We start from the raw sequence: 16059 nt of genomic DNA on the forward strand, positions 1-16059 counted from the left end.
GCATGATCAGTCAGAAGTTGAGGAGTGAGATGATTCCTAATACCACAAAAGAAGAGAAGCATGAGTGGGAAAAAATGTGCCCTCACCACAGTGCACACTGATCTCTTGAGGAATAAATCATACTTTCCTGGTAGAGTAAATCATACATCCTAATGAAAGGACAGGGGCGAGGAATGGAGTGGACATACATAAACCCCACGACAAGGATCAGTCTGCTCTAGAATCTGGTTCTGGAAAGATCTATTTCTTCACCCAAGGCTCATCCTCATGCTTTTTCACTAAACTTTAAACCATTATATTAAATTAATACTAACAATTGTCATGTTCAAGTCTTGTCACCAGTGAAATACTTTGGAGCCATTAAAAATATACTGGAGGAGCCCCTGGATGGCTCAGCTGGTTGAGCTTCTAACTCTTGGTTTTGGTTTAGGTCATGATCTCAGGGTCCTGAGATGGAGCCCCAAGTTAGGCTTGTCACTGAGCATGGAGTCTGATTGCCCCTCTCCCTCCCCTTCTGTCCCCCTCTCCACCTTCCCCCAAATAAGTCTTTAAGTAAAAAATCTAAAACACACACACACACACACACACACACACTGGAAATGCCTCTACCTGGGAAGATGCTCAAAAGATTAAATGAAATCAGGTTATAAAGCAATATATGAAACATGCCCATTTATTAAGGGGGTAGACATATAGAAAAAGACATATTAAGTAGTTAAGTAGTTGTTTCAAGGTAGTTTACGCTATTAAAGTTACACTATTAAAGGATTACTCTATTAAAGCTATTAAAGTCACGCTATTAAAATTACACTTTTACGTTATTAAAGGACTACACTATTAAAGTTACACTTTTATGGTCTTTTTGTTTGCCTAACTTTTGATTTTTTTTTTTTTTTTTTTTTGGAGTAAGCACAGTTAGCTTAAGGAGTAATGAGGAAAACAAAATAAAAAGCAAAGGAGTCTTAAACAGGAAGAAGAATGCCACAACTTCCCTTATTGGACCCTGGGGGGCTGTAAACTTCACGGAATATGTTGGGGATTCCTAACTCCTACCCCTGTCTGACAAGTGAAAGTGAGTCATGCAGGGGCCTCCTCCACTTCTCAAAGCAAGAATCCCCAGGGAAGCAGGATGTCTTCTGTTATAGAAAGCTTTTGCTGAAGCTGGGGGACTTGGGGTGGGGTAGATAGGTCAGGGAAAGTTGGAGAGAGGAAAGAAAAAGAGCAAACAAACAAGCAAACAAAAATCAAGCCACCTGGAGGGCTTGTTAAAACAAGACTACTGGGTCTGAGTCAATGGGGCCAAGAATCTGCTTTTCTAGCATGTTCCCCAGTGACCAAATTCCTTCAAGAATTTCTGCTCTAAGTAGAGAAGAGAAAGAGGCACCACACAGGTGTGAGACTGAGGTCCAAAATTTGTGCTGAAGTGGAATGTTTGCAATTCTTTAATTTTTTTTTTGAAAAGATTTATTTAAGAGAGCGCACACACACCTGCGTGTGCATGGGAAGGTGGGGGCATGGTAGTGGAAGAGGGAGAGAACTCAAGCAGACTCCCCACTGAGCACAGATGCTCCAAACTAGGCTCCACATGGGGTTTGATCTTACCACCCTGAGATCATGACCTGAGCCAAAATCAAGAGGTGAATGCTTAACTGATTGAGCCATTCAGGCACCCCTGCAATTCTTTTTAACAGTGGGTCTTGGTTCTCCTTTGAACAGGGAGTGATGCTATCCTTTCTCCATGGGAGCAATATGGCGGTTCTAAAAGTGGGAGGGCAGAAATTACACCCAGGTGCTACAAGAGAACACACACACACACACACACACACACACACACACACACACTTACAACTAATCCTGCCCCCAAGGAAAGTAGATACCTGGAAATAGAAATGTTTTATGAGGTACTGTTTTAATCTAGCAGTAGAAGGGGTTTCCCTTCCTTTCAACTTGACAGTTCCCTCACTGTGGTCACCAGGAAATTGAGAAAAATGTGGAACAACCTGTTCTGTAACTCTGATCTTTGCTCTTTTGCCTGGCTGAAGCCAACCTGGCAGCCTTCTTGTTGTCCCCAGGTGTGACCAGGGCTACCCTCCTTCCAGGAGGTTTAACACAAAAGGCTGCTTGTCAACTAGGAAAGATAACCTCCATTAGTCACTGGACACACCCGGTGGGGAGCCAAGCTACCCATGTCCCCTATCTACAAGAAGTACCAAGCTTATGGCCAAACCTCACAGCCTCGGGGGCTGCTGTGAGCAGCAGGTGATGATTTTTATCTAGACAAAAACAGTCTGGAGAAGAGCAACAAAGTTTGCATATGATGAATATGCAATAAAGGCTGGCTGAAGTGAAGAGAAAAATGTGTATCATCAAATCATTAGCCAAAATCAAAGGGCAGCCAAGAAGAAGTGGTGTGTTTTACATAAGGTAACATTCTCAGGATCTGAACTTTAATACTGGTATAGTTATGCTGCAATTCTTGGACCTTGTGTTTTCCGCCAGATTAGAGTAACTCGGGGATGCTTAGGATTCTTGCCAGTATCTTTTTTGGAATGTTCTTTAATGTAACACACAGAGATTGTAATACTAGGAGTGTTATGTGTTTCTTTTTTAAAAATTGGTTTAATAAAAATAAAGAGGAAATCCCTATCATACTTCTAGATCACAAACTTTCTTCCCCCATAGTTACAATGTCACAGAATTGAGGTGCAGTTGACAATGGCTTGAACCGAGACCATTAAATTGGCATAGGAATGTAGATTTATGGTTTTACCACCCAGAGGGCCCACAAATATTTAGGTAGGAGTCCCCTGAGGATAGGATCTGTATCTAGTGCTACAATTACTATTACCATTAGTAGCGACCTTTTTAAAAAGACTTCATATATGCTTTGTGCTATGCTAAGCCCTTTACATACATTATCTTAACTAATCTTCATAACAGCCAAATGGGGTCAGCACCATTAGGATTCCCATCCCCCAGTGCCTAGTGCTGCTCTGGCAGGCAGTCAGCACATAAACATTTGTCAAATGAATTAAAACACTGCATGCTACATAAAAGCCAGCTCAAAAATAAAATGATAGGAATGCATTTCATTGGTTCATTTCCACCTGAAAGGGTACATTTCAAGAAAAGGGATAAGAAAGGGGGGGGGGACCTTCTGAATTAAATTGAACCTGAGGGGAAAATGTGAACAAATATTTACTAAGAACATGTGCACAGGCTGCTATGGGACAGACAGAGATGTGACCGTCTTTGTCCTCCGTGGTCTTGGGACAGAAGAGGACTTCAAAGCAGACCAGGCAGGTCAAGTTCCAAATGGCTCCAGGCAATGCAGTCATCCCCTCAGAACTGCAGATAATCCACAGTCAACACCTAAATTCCAGTCTAGGGATTGCCTCTACCCTTCTTGGTTGGCTCCACCTCATCTGTGCCCATAGTAGGAGAAGCCACATGCCCAGGAAGACAATAATGACACTGAGGGAAGAGCACAGGAAAAGGTCTCTAGTTCTGACCTGCTACTAAGTGGCTCTCAGTGTCCTTCTCTATTAAAGAAGATCTGTTAAGTGATCTCTTACTTTCTGTGATTTAGCCCCTTCTATTTGAGAAGCCATCCCTTGGGTTTCAGATCCATGCTTTTTCTAGGGCCCTCCTTTAGGAAAAGTCTAAGAGGACAGGCCATGTAGGCACTCACTCATTGAAAGAGGAGCAGGACCTTGACGGATGAGGAATACCTTCAGGGCAGAACAGACCAGCATCAAGATTCTCAAGGGGGAACTATCGTGAAAGAGAATATCAATAACACCTCTCAGGAGTGTTATTGACTCTAATAGGGGGCTTGGAAGTGAATCCCCAATGTTCACTTTTATTTTTTAACTTTAAAATCACTTTGCATAAAAATACAGATACAGGGTCTGAATTTTTACCTTTTTATTCCACATTAGGACCCACCAACCTGTAGCACATGGAACCACAGGGGTGATGTCTACAGCACTTTTGGTGATTGCAGGACCTACAGCTGTAGCAGAGGAGGGCTATTCAGGTTCTGTTTCCAGTTTCCACCTCATCCCACCAAACCCAAACACTCCTATTTCTACAAGGGACATACAATTGGCCATCAGTACTGTTTTTCAGGTAATAACTGGCATCCTTCTTGCTACTCCCTAGTCAGAGAATCACATAGGGGAAAGGAAACAGGATTTGGGTTAGGGGCGGTTGGTGTGTGTGGTAATTCTCCCCATGTCTGGGTATCTCCCCAGGAGGCAGAAAAAACAAGAGATACACTGGAAAAACATACATGCTAAATGGTTGATTCCGTTTTCTTTGTGGTAGAGGCATGTTCCGGGAGATGAAGAAACAAAAGACTATGTGCATTAAGGCCCCAAGGATTTTTGTGCTTTTATGGAGTGGTGAATTAAGTCACTAATAGTGAATGTCACAAGGGTTTCTCTTTGAGGTTACCAGCACCTTTCTAAAGGAACTTAATGTCATGCTTTCACACATCAAATTCAGTCTATAAAATAAGCTATCTTCATTTATAGGCCAAAGAAGAGACATTCACATCAAGTCATGAGGTCCCTGCATAGTCATTCTGGGAAAAGGTAGGGGGAAAAGAGAGCTTACAGCTGACGATGACTTGGGATGCCCTGTGAAGCCCCACAGCCCTTACCCCGGCCCCATGTCAGACTCAGGCTGGAACCCAATTGCTTTTGTGGTGAAAAAAACCTTGGGAATGTGATCTGAGTGCCTCCCCTTCTAGGCTGATTCAGTCCGGTTCAGCCACCACTCCTTCCTCTCTTTCTGAGAGACTCAGATGCCTGAACTGGGCACTTGCAGCATAAATGGGGACACACAATGGCACGTGGGCTTGAGATGCAGGGACGGTGATACAGTAATAAACAAATATAAATAAACCCTGGGCATACTGTGGAGAAGCAGAGGAGGACAGTGATCGGGAAGGGTTTCCAAGAAAGGACTTTGGACCACACACCCGAAGTTAATTACAAGTGGACTAGAAAATTAAAGGCTCTAAAACTGGCTTTCACCTAGCAAGGTCAGAAAAAATGGTTGGGCTCCATGATCTTAGAAGTCACAAATTCCAGTCTGCAGCATAGAACTTAGCAATATCCTGGTGATTTCAATTCCTTTTCGTCTCTGAAACAAGGTGCTTTTTAAAAATTTAAGATAACTGAAGAAGAATCCACAGCTGACCCACTTCTTCAAGCTTAAAGGAAAGTCTAAGTAGCCAGAGCAATCCCGAAACTTCCCGCAAAGTGTGACATCAATGATTAATCAGCCTTCAGACACATATACATGCTATTAGCTCACATTTGGCCCTTTTTCACTTCCAAAAAGGCAGTTATAAATGTATTTGCTGTCTTTCTTCCTTTTCACCTCATCTGTTTTTATCTTACGCCTGGTTTTCAGTTTTCCTGCCCTTCCGTACCAATTTCAGGGGAGGGAAGAAAGATCACCTTGCATCAAACCCCTTTACCATCCTCATACTCACTAGAACCAAAAACCAAGAGAGACAATGAGATAGTAGCTTTCCTCACTTGTCCAAATCAAAAGACAGGCTCAACTAGTTTCTCCCACATTTTCCTCAAATATGGTATTTAAAGACCACATAGGTCCATCACTAAGACCTTGACTCTCAACCATGTGCTAACAATTACAACCACTTAGGGTTCACCAGAGAAAGTCCAGGATGCCTCACTTAGCTTTAGGTTGGTCAAAAATAGCCAGAACATTCTACTTCCTCTTTTCCTCAGACTTCAGAAGGTCTTTTCTTAGATTTTCCTCTACCCTTTGAATTCTGAGTGACCGGAAGCCAGCGGGGGGAAGGCCCCTAGACTTGAGAACTGTAGTAGTGGGCTCCGACCCTCCGGTTTCAGAGCGCAGCTCCTGGAGCAGGACAGCCAAGTTCTCTTGGGAGAAGAGAGAGAAGCCAAACAGCCAGCTGCCCTTATTGAAAAGGGGAAGCTGCCTTTCAATTTTATGAAGTCTGTACAACCAGAGGAACTGGTTCAACTGAAAAGAGAGGCCGCAGTCCGGGGTGGCGCTGCCCTCCACGCCGGCCAACCTCTCAGACTTTTCTAAGCCCTTCTCCGTGTTGCAACTAGGCAACTAGGCAAGTTTCCGGGGCTCTGGGCAAGGTGCTCAAACTCAGTACAAGACCTATCTTTGCAGTCAGCTTCCGAATAGAATAGATGCTTGTAGTCTCCACTGGGATTTCTCTTTTCTGTTAGAGCAGACCTATAGAGCCTCAGCGTAGTGCCACATACCTCATACACAATTGTGATCGCCCTGCCCAGTTGAGGCCCAGGATTCTTTAAAGGGTGGCTACCTCACTGCCCCCCATCTTCCTCAGATCTTAGTCCCAGCTTGCCATCTTCACATCTCATGTCTGGGGAGGAGTCTGGAGGAAAGTGGGAGAAGGTGACTAGGGACCCACCTCTGTTATTCTCCTTTCCCTTTTCAAGCAGCTTTCATTGCTTGCTTCCCGCAATTTTCAGCTGAGGGTCACTGGTCTCCTCCTGCTCTGGTTCTGGCTCCTGCAATACCCTCTTTCCTCCCACACCCCCTCTACAAGCTGCAGAGCCTGCAGCCACTGCTTTTCCAGTCCTGAAGGCTGGAGGCTGGCTCCCCCAGCCCCCACCTCCTGGGCCCCCTGAGCAGGAGGGGCAGCTGGGGCCATAAACAGAGCCAAGGACTGAGAGAACCCAGGAGAATTGCTCTGCAGGCAAATTGGGGCTGCCACACATCTGGATTCTAGCAGGCCGCTGCAGGGGCTTTAGTAAAAGCACTACCCAAGTCCCCGAATTCTGCCTTTTGACAGGAAATGGGCTCCCAAGAAATCCTGCTTGGAAACCCTTCAGCCCTCAGAGCAATCCCACCCACTCAAAGATTCTCTTTGGCCATTTCCTGCCTTCTCTCCCTTTTAATGTTCCCTTCCTTCAATTCCCAGCCTTGGTTTTGAATGTTTCTGAGCTAGGCTTAGATTCTGGTGAGGGTCCCAGGCCTTCTATGATTCCTTCTCCATCCGAATTCTGGCTCTTAGAGCTGGCTACCACGAAGTTCCAGGCTGTTCTAATTAAATGCAGAGACTGAAAGGCTAATGCAGAGACCGAAAGGCTAATGCTGGCATTAGGAACTGGGAAAATGTCCTTCAGGTTTAATTAGTTGTTGTAGCCTTCTATCAGCTCAGGGTAAAGAATATGTTAGGGTTCTGCTCTGTGTGTGGCATAGACGAGGACGATTAAGGGTTCCTTGGATGACGTTTATTTATCAGTAACTCAGAGAGAAAGTTCTATCAGGACTTTTTAAAATGAGAATGAAGCAGGAGATGGGGGCATTGTAAATGGGGGTGGAGGGAAATTTCACCCCAATAGGTGAAAGTTAGAAAGGGCGAATTATCAAGCAAGGGGCCATATTCTCCCTTCTAATCACATACAAACAAAGCCTCTCTTCCCCCACCCTCTAAGCTGAAATGTTAAAGTGACAGGAACCGCTTTAGGAACATATGGGCACTCTGCTGAGGAAAAGCCCCAGGAGAGGCTCCACAATTGATAACCTTCTCTCTGTGACCCTTCTCACCATCTTGTTTTGCAGGCTGATTTTGGGGAAATTAGTTGCTTCCTGCCATCTCCTCAACATTAAAATTAGAAGAATAATTAAATACAGCCCTAATTGGGTACACAGAGAGTTCTTGGTTAATTAATGAGCCCAGCTCCAGCCCAGAGCTGCAAACCCAGCGAGCCTGCGAAAGCCCCAGCAGAGACAAGCGAAAAGCCCGCTGCAGTCCCCAAAGAAAATTGTCACTTGGCAAAAATAGTTCCTAGTGTAGAGACAAGTGTCAAACACATTCCTATAGCTAGGAGTCACTAGTTAATCCCTCAGCTGAGATCCATATGTAAATGAGAGCAGGGAAGTGCGCCTCGGCCACTACAGGGACACACAGCTGGGGGGGGGGGGGGGCCGAGGCGAGACTCCCCCGCACAGCGCCGCCCCCCCCTCCGCCTCCCCCACCACCCCGCAGGCTGGCGTCCTGACATCCAAAGTCGCTGACAAGTAAGTAACTGAGATGCCAAACTGCAGCTCCTCATCCAAGTCAGAAGCTCCCCGCCAGCGAGTCCGCTTTCTGCTGGGGAGGAGGACGCGAACGCGGGGCCCAGCGAACCCCCTCGGCCGCGCCCCCCCAACTCCTCCCTCCTCCCTCGCCGGCCCGGGCTTTGCTAAAAGAAGGCGCGAAGGGCGATAGCCACTCACCTCTGCACCGGAGGCAACAGCAGCACTTCACGAGGAGCCACCCCAAAGAGGGACCTCGGGTGTAAGCCCGGTCGCTGCCCTTCATGCTGCCGCCTGGCACCAGAGCTCCGGCATGGCCCGCGCCGCCGGCAGCGGGTGGCAGCGCGGCGGGCAAGAAACTTCAGCGCCGCGGCCGCGAGCCAGTTCCCTCCCTGTCCCCGCCGCGCGGCCGCCGCTCTTTCTGGGAGCCAGAGCCACTTTGGGGAGGAGGGGCGGGGTGCGGGCTGCGAGGGAGGGCCTCAAGGGGCGGAGTTCCAAAGTCCAGCTGTGCCGGAGTCCCCGCCAGCGGCCGGGCTGTGGACCGACGCTGGGGGTCCGGGCTGGACCCCAGCCACTGCACACAACAGGTGCTTAGGGGCTCCTCCTTGCGCGCAGTTTCCCATCCTCCGCTTTGGCTTAGCGTATACAACCAGACGAGGCCGAAGCGGTGGGAGAGGAGCGGATTCAGAAGGTTCAAGACTCTAACGCTTTTCCTCTCTCACAGATGCCCCTTCTCCTTCCCCCCAGTCTCGGAACGTGGACCGCTTCCTCTGCGTTGAAACACCTTCACTTAACTCTTTTCTTGCCCTCCTTTTACTACTTAATGCTCACCATGATCATAGCGCCTGAGTTTTTTTTATAGGCTCCCGGCCCATAATGATGTTAGGCTGAAGCACTCCGGATTTGAAATCACAAGCCCCAGATTCAAAGCTGTTTTGTTGCCTACTAACTCTCTGACCTTAGGCAAAGTCACTTCGCTTTTTTGATCATCGAATTCCTCATTGAAAAAGTAAATAAATAAAAGAAGGAGAAAGGATTGTTAAGTTAACAGGATTGCTAATAGAATTTTAAAAGACATATGCATGTCAGCACCTGTTAGACATTTAATAGTTCCATTTGGGTGAATGCCAGAGAAACTCCAAAGACATTACTCAGGGTGGAGGAAGACTTCCATTTACCCTCTCCCCACCCACAGTGGGTCTATCATTCCTTTCCTTATATACCGAAGCTTTTCTTTTTAAAATATTTTTCAGGGTGCTCAGTGGGTTAAAGCCGCTGCCTTCGGCTCAGGTCATGATCTCAGGGTCCTGGGATCAAGTCCCACATCGGGCTCTCTGCACAGCGGGGAGCCTGCTTCTGCCTCTCTCTCTCCCTGCCTGCCTCTCTGCCTGCTTGTGATCTCTCTGTCAAATAAATAAATAAAAAATCTTAAAAAAAATATTTTTCATATTTCAAGGGCACACTTACACCCCTCACTCGTACCAGGAATCCCACCGGCCTCACACCCACTGGATCCTCCTATGAACCACTTTGTTTATCACTCACAGGTCATCTCTCCCATTCTTTCGTATCCAGGTTTAGGTTTCTGGAACCATCCCACACTCATAAAGTAGAGAAGGCCCATCAAGCAGAAAAAAAGGGAAGTCTGTGAGAAGGATTAAAAAAAACAGAAACTGACCACTCAGGTAACCAATTCCCACCTACAAGAAAGACAGCCAGGGGCCAAGCCTTTTAGGAGTTAGCAGGATTTGGCCTTCCTCTCTCAGTTTGAACCATGTTTAGATCTGGGTGTTGCGGCATCTGCCACACAGCTGGGACACAGCAGATGCTCAGGAAATAACAGCAGCACAATTTAATGAATAACAGTAGCAAACATGTATTGAGCATTTATTGTGCCAGGCCATTTCCTAATTGCTTTCTATACATTGACTCATTTATGTGCGCGCACACACGGAAACACACAACCCTTAAAATGTAGGGTCCTCTTCCATAACAGAGGAAACTGAATGAATGAACCATGATGAGGCTTTGATGATTTGAGTCTAAAGAGAAATTCTAAAGAGCTTCCCCCCGTAGAAACAGTAGGACCCAGAGTCAAAATCTTACTTCTAGTTCTGACACTTCCATCTCCTTGATAGCCTCTCCCGGTGAGGATTATATGAGAATCTCATTGTTAAGTAGGAAATGTGCCCTGGTGCTCCACATGCAAAACAGAGAAATAAAAGTTCCAGTTGCTCATGCAGCCTGCATTCCAGATTTCTGATTTACCGATCATCCTGACTGTGATGTCAGGATCTCATCAGCCTCAATGAATTCAGGATCACAGTTATCCTGGGTTCCAGTTCTGACCTACGGCAACCAACACATACTGCTGTCCAGTTCTCTCTTCTATATTACCAAAGACAAGAGCCATTTGGTTGTCCTTGCCAGCCCAGGGCAGACAACTGGCTAGGACCTCAGCCCTTCTAAAAATGAGCTTTATTTGCCTGTGTTCCCCTGCCTAGGGGCCATGATACAAGAGTCTATATTAGTCCAGCCACCTAATCCACCTCTCTGGATACTTTGGGGGCATTCTGACAGGAATTGAAAGATGCTTCAAAATTGCTTGGTAGCCACTTATTTTTTCACTTAAATCTTCCTTCTGGGCCTTTGTGTTCAGGTAACATTGATCATTTTTCTTTCATAATCCTTTCCAAGAGGCTGGTGACACCATCTTGCAGAAACTGGCTTGAGTTTGGTGTTCGTGGAAGACCCAGCCATTACTTCAGAGATTACAGTATGAGTAGACCCTAAAGTGGTCTCAGTCTCTATGAAAAGAGTCTATCAGACACGTGTCCACAGGTCCTTTAAACTTGAGAATCAACCCTACTCTCAAAGGCATAAAACATTAAGACTACCTACCCATCTTAAGTTGATGTGGTCAACACATTTTGGCCATCCTGGAGATTCACTCAGGTGTTGGGCACCAATAACTCAGAGTCCCATCGCCATCCTCATGTGCCTTCCAGAATGAGACCAGTGATGACTACAACCCAACAAGGAAATCCTGAACATCAATGGGACACTGACCCATGGCAGACTTATTCAACAATTCAGCAAATACTTTTTGAATTCCTACTATATGCCAGGTTCTTTTCTAGGTACTAGGTCTACATTGGTGAACAAAAACAATCCTAGTCCTTGTGGAGCTAGCTGCTAAGGCAGACTCACCATAAAGGTGAAAGAAAAGGGAATCAACATCAGATATGTGACCAAGTTTTGAGTTGAGGGATTTCAGAAAATAGATGTCTGATTCTTCTAATCTGCATCTAGCTGTTTTATGGTAATGTCCTCAGGACAATTTAAAGGGGAGGGTAGGGCAATGGTTATTGAACACTTATAGAATCATAAGAGAAACTTAAAAAAAAAAATCTAGGCATTCATGTATGAAAAACTCACAGCTAGTACCATATTCAATGGTAGAAAACAGAGAGCTTTTCCCCTAAAATCAGGAACAAGACATGGGTGTCCATTCTCGTCATTTTTATTCAATATGGTACTGGAAGTCCTGGCCATAGCAATCAGACAAGAAAAAGAAATAAAAGGCATCCAAATAGATAAAGAAGTAAAACTTTCACTACTTGCAAATGACATGATACTATATGACTGTATGTAGTGAACCCTAAAGACTCCACCCCAAAACTACTAGAACTGATAAATGAATTTAGTAAAGTTGCAATATACAGAAATCTGTTGCATTTCTATATACTAATAATGAAGTAGCAGAAAAAGAATTAAGGAGATAGTCTACTTACAATTGTGCCAAAAATAATAAAATACCAAGGAATAAACTTAGGCAAGGAGTTGAAGATCTGTACTCTGAAAGCTATACAACAAAGATTAAAGAAATGGAAGATGACACAAATGGGAAGATAACCCATCTTCATGGATTGGGAGAACAAATATAGTTAAAATGTCCATATTATCCAAAGCAACCACAGATTTAATGTAATCCCTATCAAAATACCAGCAGCATTTTTCACAGAACTAGAACAAATAATCCTAAAATTTGTATGGTACCACAGAAGACCATGAATAGCCAAAGCAACCCTGAAAAAGCAAAAAAAAAAAAAAAAAAAAAAAAAAAAGCTGGAGGTATCACAATCCCAGATTTCAAGATATACCACAAATTTGTAGTAATCAAAACAATATGATACTGGCACAAATATAGATATATAGATCAGTGGAACAGGATAGAAGCCCCAAAATAAACCCATGATTACATAGTCAATTAATATTCAACAAAATAGGCAAGAATATGCAATGAGAAAAAGATGTCTCTTCAATAAATGGTGCTGGGAAAATCGGACAGCTACATGTGAAAGAATAAAATGGAATCACTTTTTTACACTATACAAAAAAATAAACTCAAATACCTAAATGTAAGACCTAAAACCATGCAAATCCTAGAAAAGAACACAGACAATAATTTCTTTGTCATTTGCTGTAGCTACATTTTTCTAGATACATCTCCTAAGACAAAGGAAATCAAAGCAAATATATATTGGGAATGCATAAAAATAAAAAGCTTCTGCACAGCAAAGGAAACAGTTAACAAAACAGAGACAACCTACTAAATTGGAGAAGATATTTGCAAATGATATAGCTGATAAAGGGTTAGTACCCAAAATACATAAAGAACTTACTACGACTCAACACCAAAAAAATATCCACAAATAATCCAATTAAAGAGTGGGCAGAGGACATGAGAGGACATTTCTCCAAAGAAGACATCCAGATGGCCAGCAGACACTGAAAAGATGATCAACATCACTTGGCATCAGGGAAATGCAAATCAAAACTACAATGAGATACCACCTCACACCTGTTGGAATGGCCAGAATCAAAAACACAAGAAACAACAGGTGTTGGCAAGGATGTGGAGAAAAAGGAACTCTTGTGCACTGTTGGTGGGAATGCAAACTGGTGCAGTCACTGTGGAAAACCATATGGAGTTTCCTAAAAAATTAGAAACAGAATTACTGTATGAACCAGTAACTCCACTAATTGGTTATCTACCCAAAGAATACAAAAACACTAATTCAAGAAGATATATACCCTCCTAAGGTTATTGCAGCATTATCAATGGCCAAATTAAGGAAGCAGCCAGGTGTCCATCGATAGATGAATGGATAAAGATGTGGAGAATATATATGCACCAACCATAAAAAAGAATATTATGCCATTTGCAACAACCCGGCTGGATTTAGGTAATATAATGCTAAGTGAAATAAGTTAGTCAGAGAAAGACAAGTATCATAAGATTTCATTCTACCAGATGGGAGATGGGGGGGATGATGGGTGAAATAGGTGATGGGGATTAGAGAGTAATCATCATGAGCACTAGGTAACGCATAGAACTGTTGAATCGCTATACTGCACACCTGAAACTAATATAACACTATGTTGACTTTATGGGAATTAAGATAAAACAATTCTAGGCATTAGGGTTTTTGTTTTTATTGCTGTTTTTGTTGTTGTTGTTCTTAAGGCCCCACAGGTGATGCCAGGGTGGAACTAAGTTTAAGAAGTGATGCCTAGGGGACGCCTGGGTGGCTCAGTTGGTTGGACGACTGCCTTTGGCTCGGGTCATGATCCCGGAGTCCCAGGATCAAGTCCCACATGGGGCTCCCAGCTCCACGGGGAATCTGCTTCTCCCACTGTCTTTCAAAAAAAAAAAAAAAAAAACAAACAACTTAAAAAAAAAAAAAAGAAGCGATGCCTAGGTCTTCCTCCCCCAATCTCCTGGAGATTCATATTAATTCACTTTGGGTGCATCTTTGCTTTAGTAGTTTTAAAAGTTCCCCAGGTGTTTGTAACATGTAGCATAGTTTGGGAACCAGTAGTGCAGTGGTTTTCAGACTTGAGTATATATCAGAATTACCTAGAGGGTGAGTTAAAGCACAGATGATTGGGCTCTATACCCAGAATTTCTGATTCAGTAGGACTGGGGTAGGGCATGAGAATTCGCATTCCTATAGGTTACCCCAGAATGCTGATGTTGGTACAGGGGTGACACTTTGAGAACCACTAATGTAGACAATTTCCCCCATGTGTTTGCAATATATGACCCTTCTCTTTGTAACAGCATCTTGGTTTTTCTTTGAGGAAGCGGCCCTCCATTCTCAGACCACATTTTTGGGTGTACCTACATCCTTCCCTGTCCACTCTCCACTCGAAGCACGGGTCCATGAACCTGGGCTCAGCCAGTCAGTCACAGGGACTGATTCAAATTTAACACATGACCCAATTTTAGCAAAGGATCTTAAACCGTGAGAGCTTAACAAGAAGTCTTGGGATGGCAGCAATCTCTTCCCACGAGATTTCTAAGTTGGTGGAATGTTAGCCTGAAGCAGCTGGAGACCATCTGGCCATAACCACATAGGAAGAAGCTGCCTGAGAATAAAGTCAACATGGAGGAAAGAGATAATAGAGTCAGAGATAGAGATGAGAGACTGAGAGAGACTGAAAGACAGACAAGTTGGGGGAGAGGTCTGATGATGTTAACTGAATAACTAGATACATTTTTTCCCAAAAGCTTAATGTACCTTGGACTATGCACACCCAGATAAACTCCTTTTTGCATAAGACAATTGAATGTCTAATTTCAGGGTTTCAAACACCTACCCATGCATTCCCAAAGTTCAGGCTAAGAACCCCTGAGCTACAGCATGTATATATATATATATATATATATATATATATATATATGTATTTTTTTTTAAGATTTTATTTATTTATTTGACAGACAGAGATCACAAGTAGGCAGAGAGGCAGGCAGAGAGAGAGGAGGAAGAAGGCTCCCTGCCAAGCAGAGAGCCCGATGTGGGGCTTGATCCCAGGACCCTGGGATCATGACCTGAGCCAAAGGCAGAGGCTTTAACCCACTGAGCCACCCAGGCGCCCCTACAGCATGTATTTTTAGAGTGTTCTTAATTTCCATACAGATGGCTGAGCCTCTTTCTTATTTGGCAGAGTTTGTCTATGTGGGGCCTCCTCCAAAGTCCATTAGGCTTTCTATCCACTTGTGTGTCCACTTCATTTCTTGTCTGCATTCTATGCCACAGTGAACCCCAAAGAATTCCTGCTGGTCTCATCCTGCAGACCTACTGGGCCTCCACACATATACCATAATGCAGGGCCCGAGACCAGGGCCTAAAGGCACTGCCCTCTTCTCCATGTCATCCACAGGCTTCAGTAACACTGGAGGGTGGTGACCTCAGACATCCACCCTATCCACTGACAGACATATGTCCAATTTGTCCTTTAGGCTTCTTCAGATTTGCAAGCACAGAGCTCTTCAAAATCACCTCCACACAGTTCTTAGCATGAGCCCAGCCAGAGACAGTGCCCCACCTAAGATCAGGTAGAGTGCACACCTTCTACATACCAAGCCTGCGTAGTCACTGTGAGGGCTGTGGACATGATTCTTGGTGAATGTGGAGACAGATGCAGCTTTCCTCCTGCCCCCTGGCCAGTCCTGTGCCTGCCTTTTTCTCCTCCAGCAAAGACTGACTTTTAGCACCCACTCCCAGAATCTGATCCAGATTCAGATCCACAGTTACTTTTAAAGCTCTGCAAGAGATTTCAGTGTAAAGTCAGGACTAAGAACCACTGACCTTGGGGCTCATGGCCGCCTACACCCTGGGATAACTTCCTGCATAGTTGAGATGGAGTTTAGAGACATAGGAACGGGGATGTTTTCACTTCCTCAAACCGACAATTGGCCCTTCATTCATTCTTCTTCCGCCTGTTTTTCTCTCTAGGGGCTAATTGCAAGTCCCTTAATCCTCATCTTCCCCATGTGGACTTCTGACCTCTGAACTTCCTGACTGTGGATACCAGGGTGATTCATAACTTTCCTACAATTACCCCATCCTGATTTCCATTTATGACTGTGGCTCAGAACTCTAAGATGGTTACTGAATATTTATTCAACATATGGTGGGTTTTTGA

The 16059-nt window shown here is 44.4% G+C and overlaps 1 protein-coding gene across 22 annotated transcripts in view; it reads right to left on the reverse strand.

Annotated features, from left to right (window-relative positions):
- The window catches only part of KALRN (kalirin RhoGEF kinase), a 661801-nt gene that overhangs the window by 112901 nt on the left and 532841 nt on the right, over positions 1 to 16059 (reverse strand). For 4 of the 22 annotated variants that reach the window (XM_082700861.1, XM_082700859.1, XM_082700860.1 and 1 more), the window contains exon 1: positions 8266 to 8514. The exons of 13 other annotated variants lie outside the window; for them this stretch is intronic. In XM_082700861.1, the coding sequence (XP_082556987.1) occupies positions 8266 to 8350 (85 nt within the window). In that variant the 5' untranslated portion in view covers positions 8351 to 8514. Of the gene's footprint in view, positions 1 to 8265; positions 8805 to 16059 lie in introns of those variants that run through there. 5 more of the 22 variants (XM_082700857.1, XM_082700856.1, XM_082700863.1 and 2 more) reach the window with 4 other exon arrangements.

The sequence above is a fragment of the Mustela nivalis genome (genome assembly GCF_964662115.1).
Source record: "Mustela nivalis genome assembly, chromosome: 1".
NCBI classification, from domain to species: Eukaryota; Metazoa; Chordata; class Mammalia; order Carnivora; family Mustelidae; genus Mustela; species Mustela nivalis.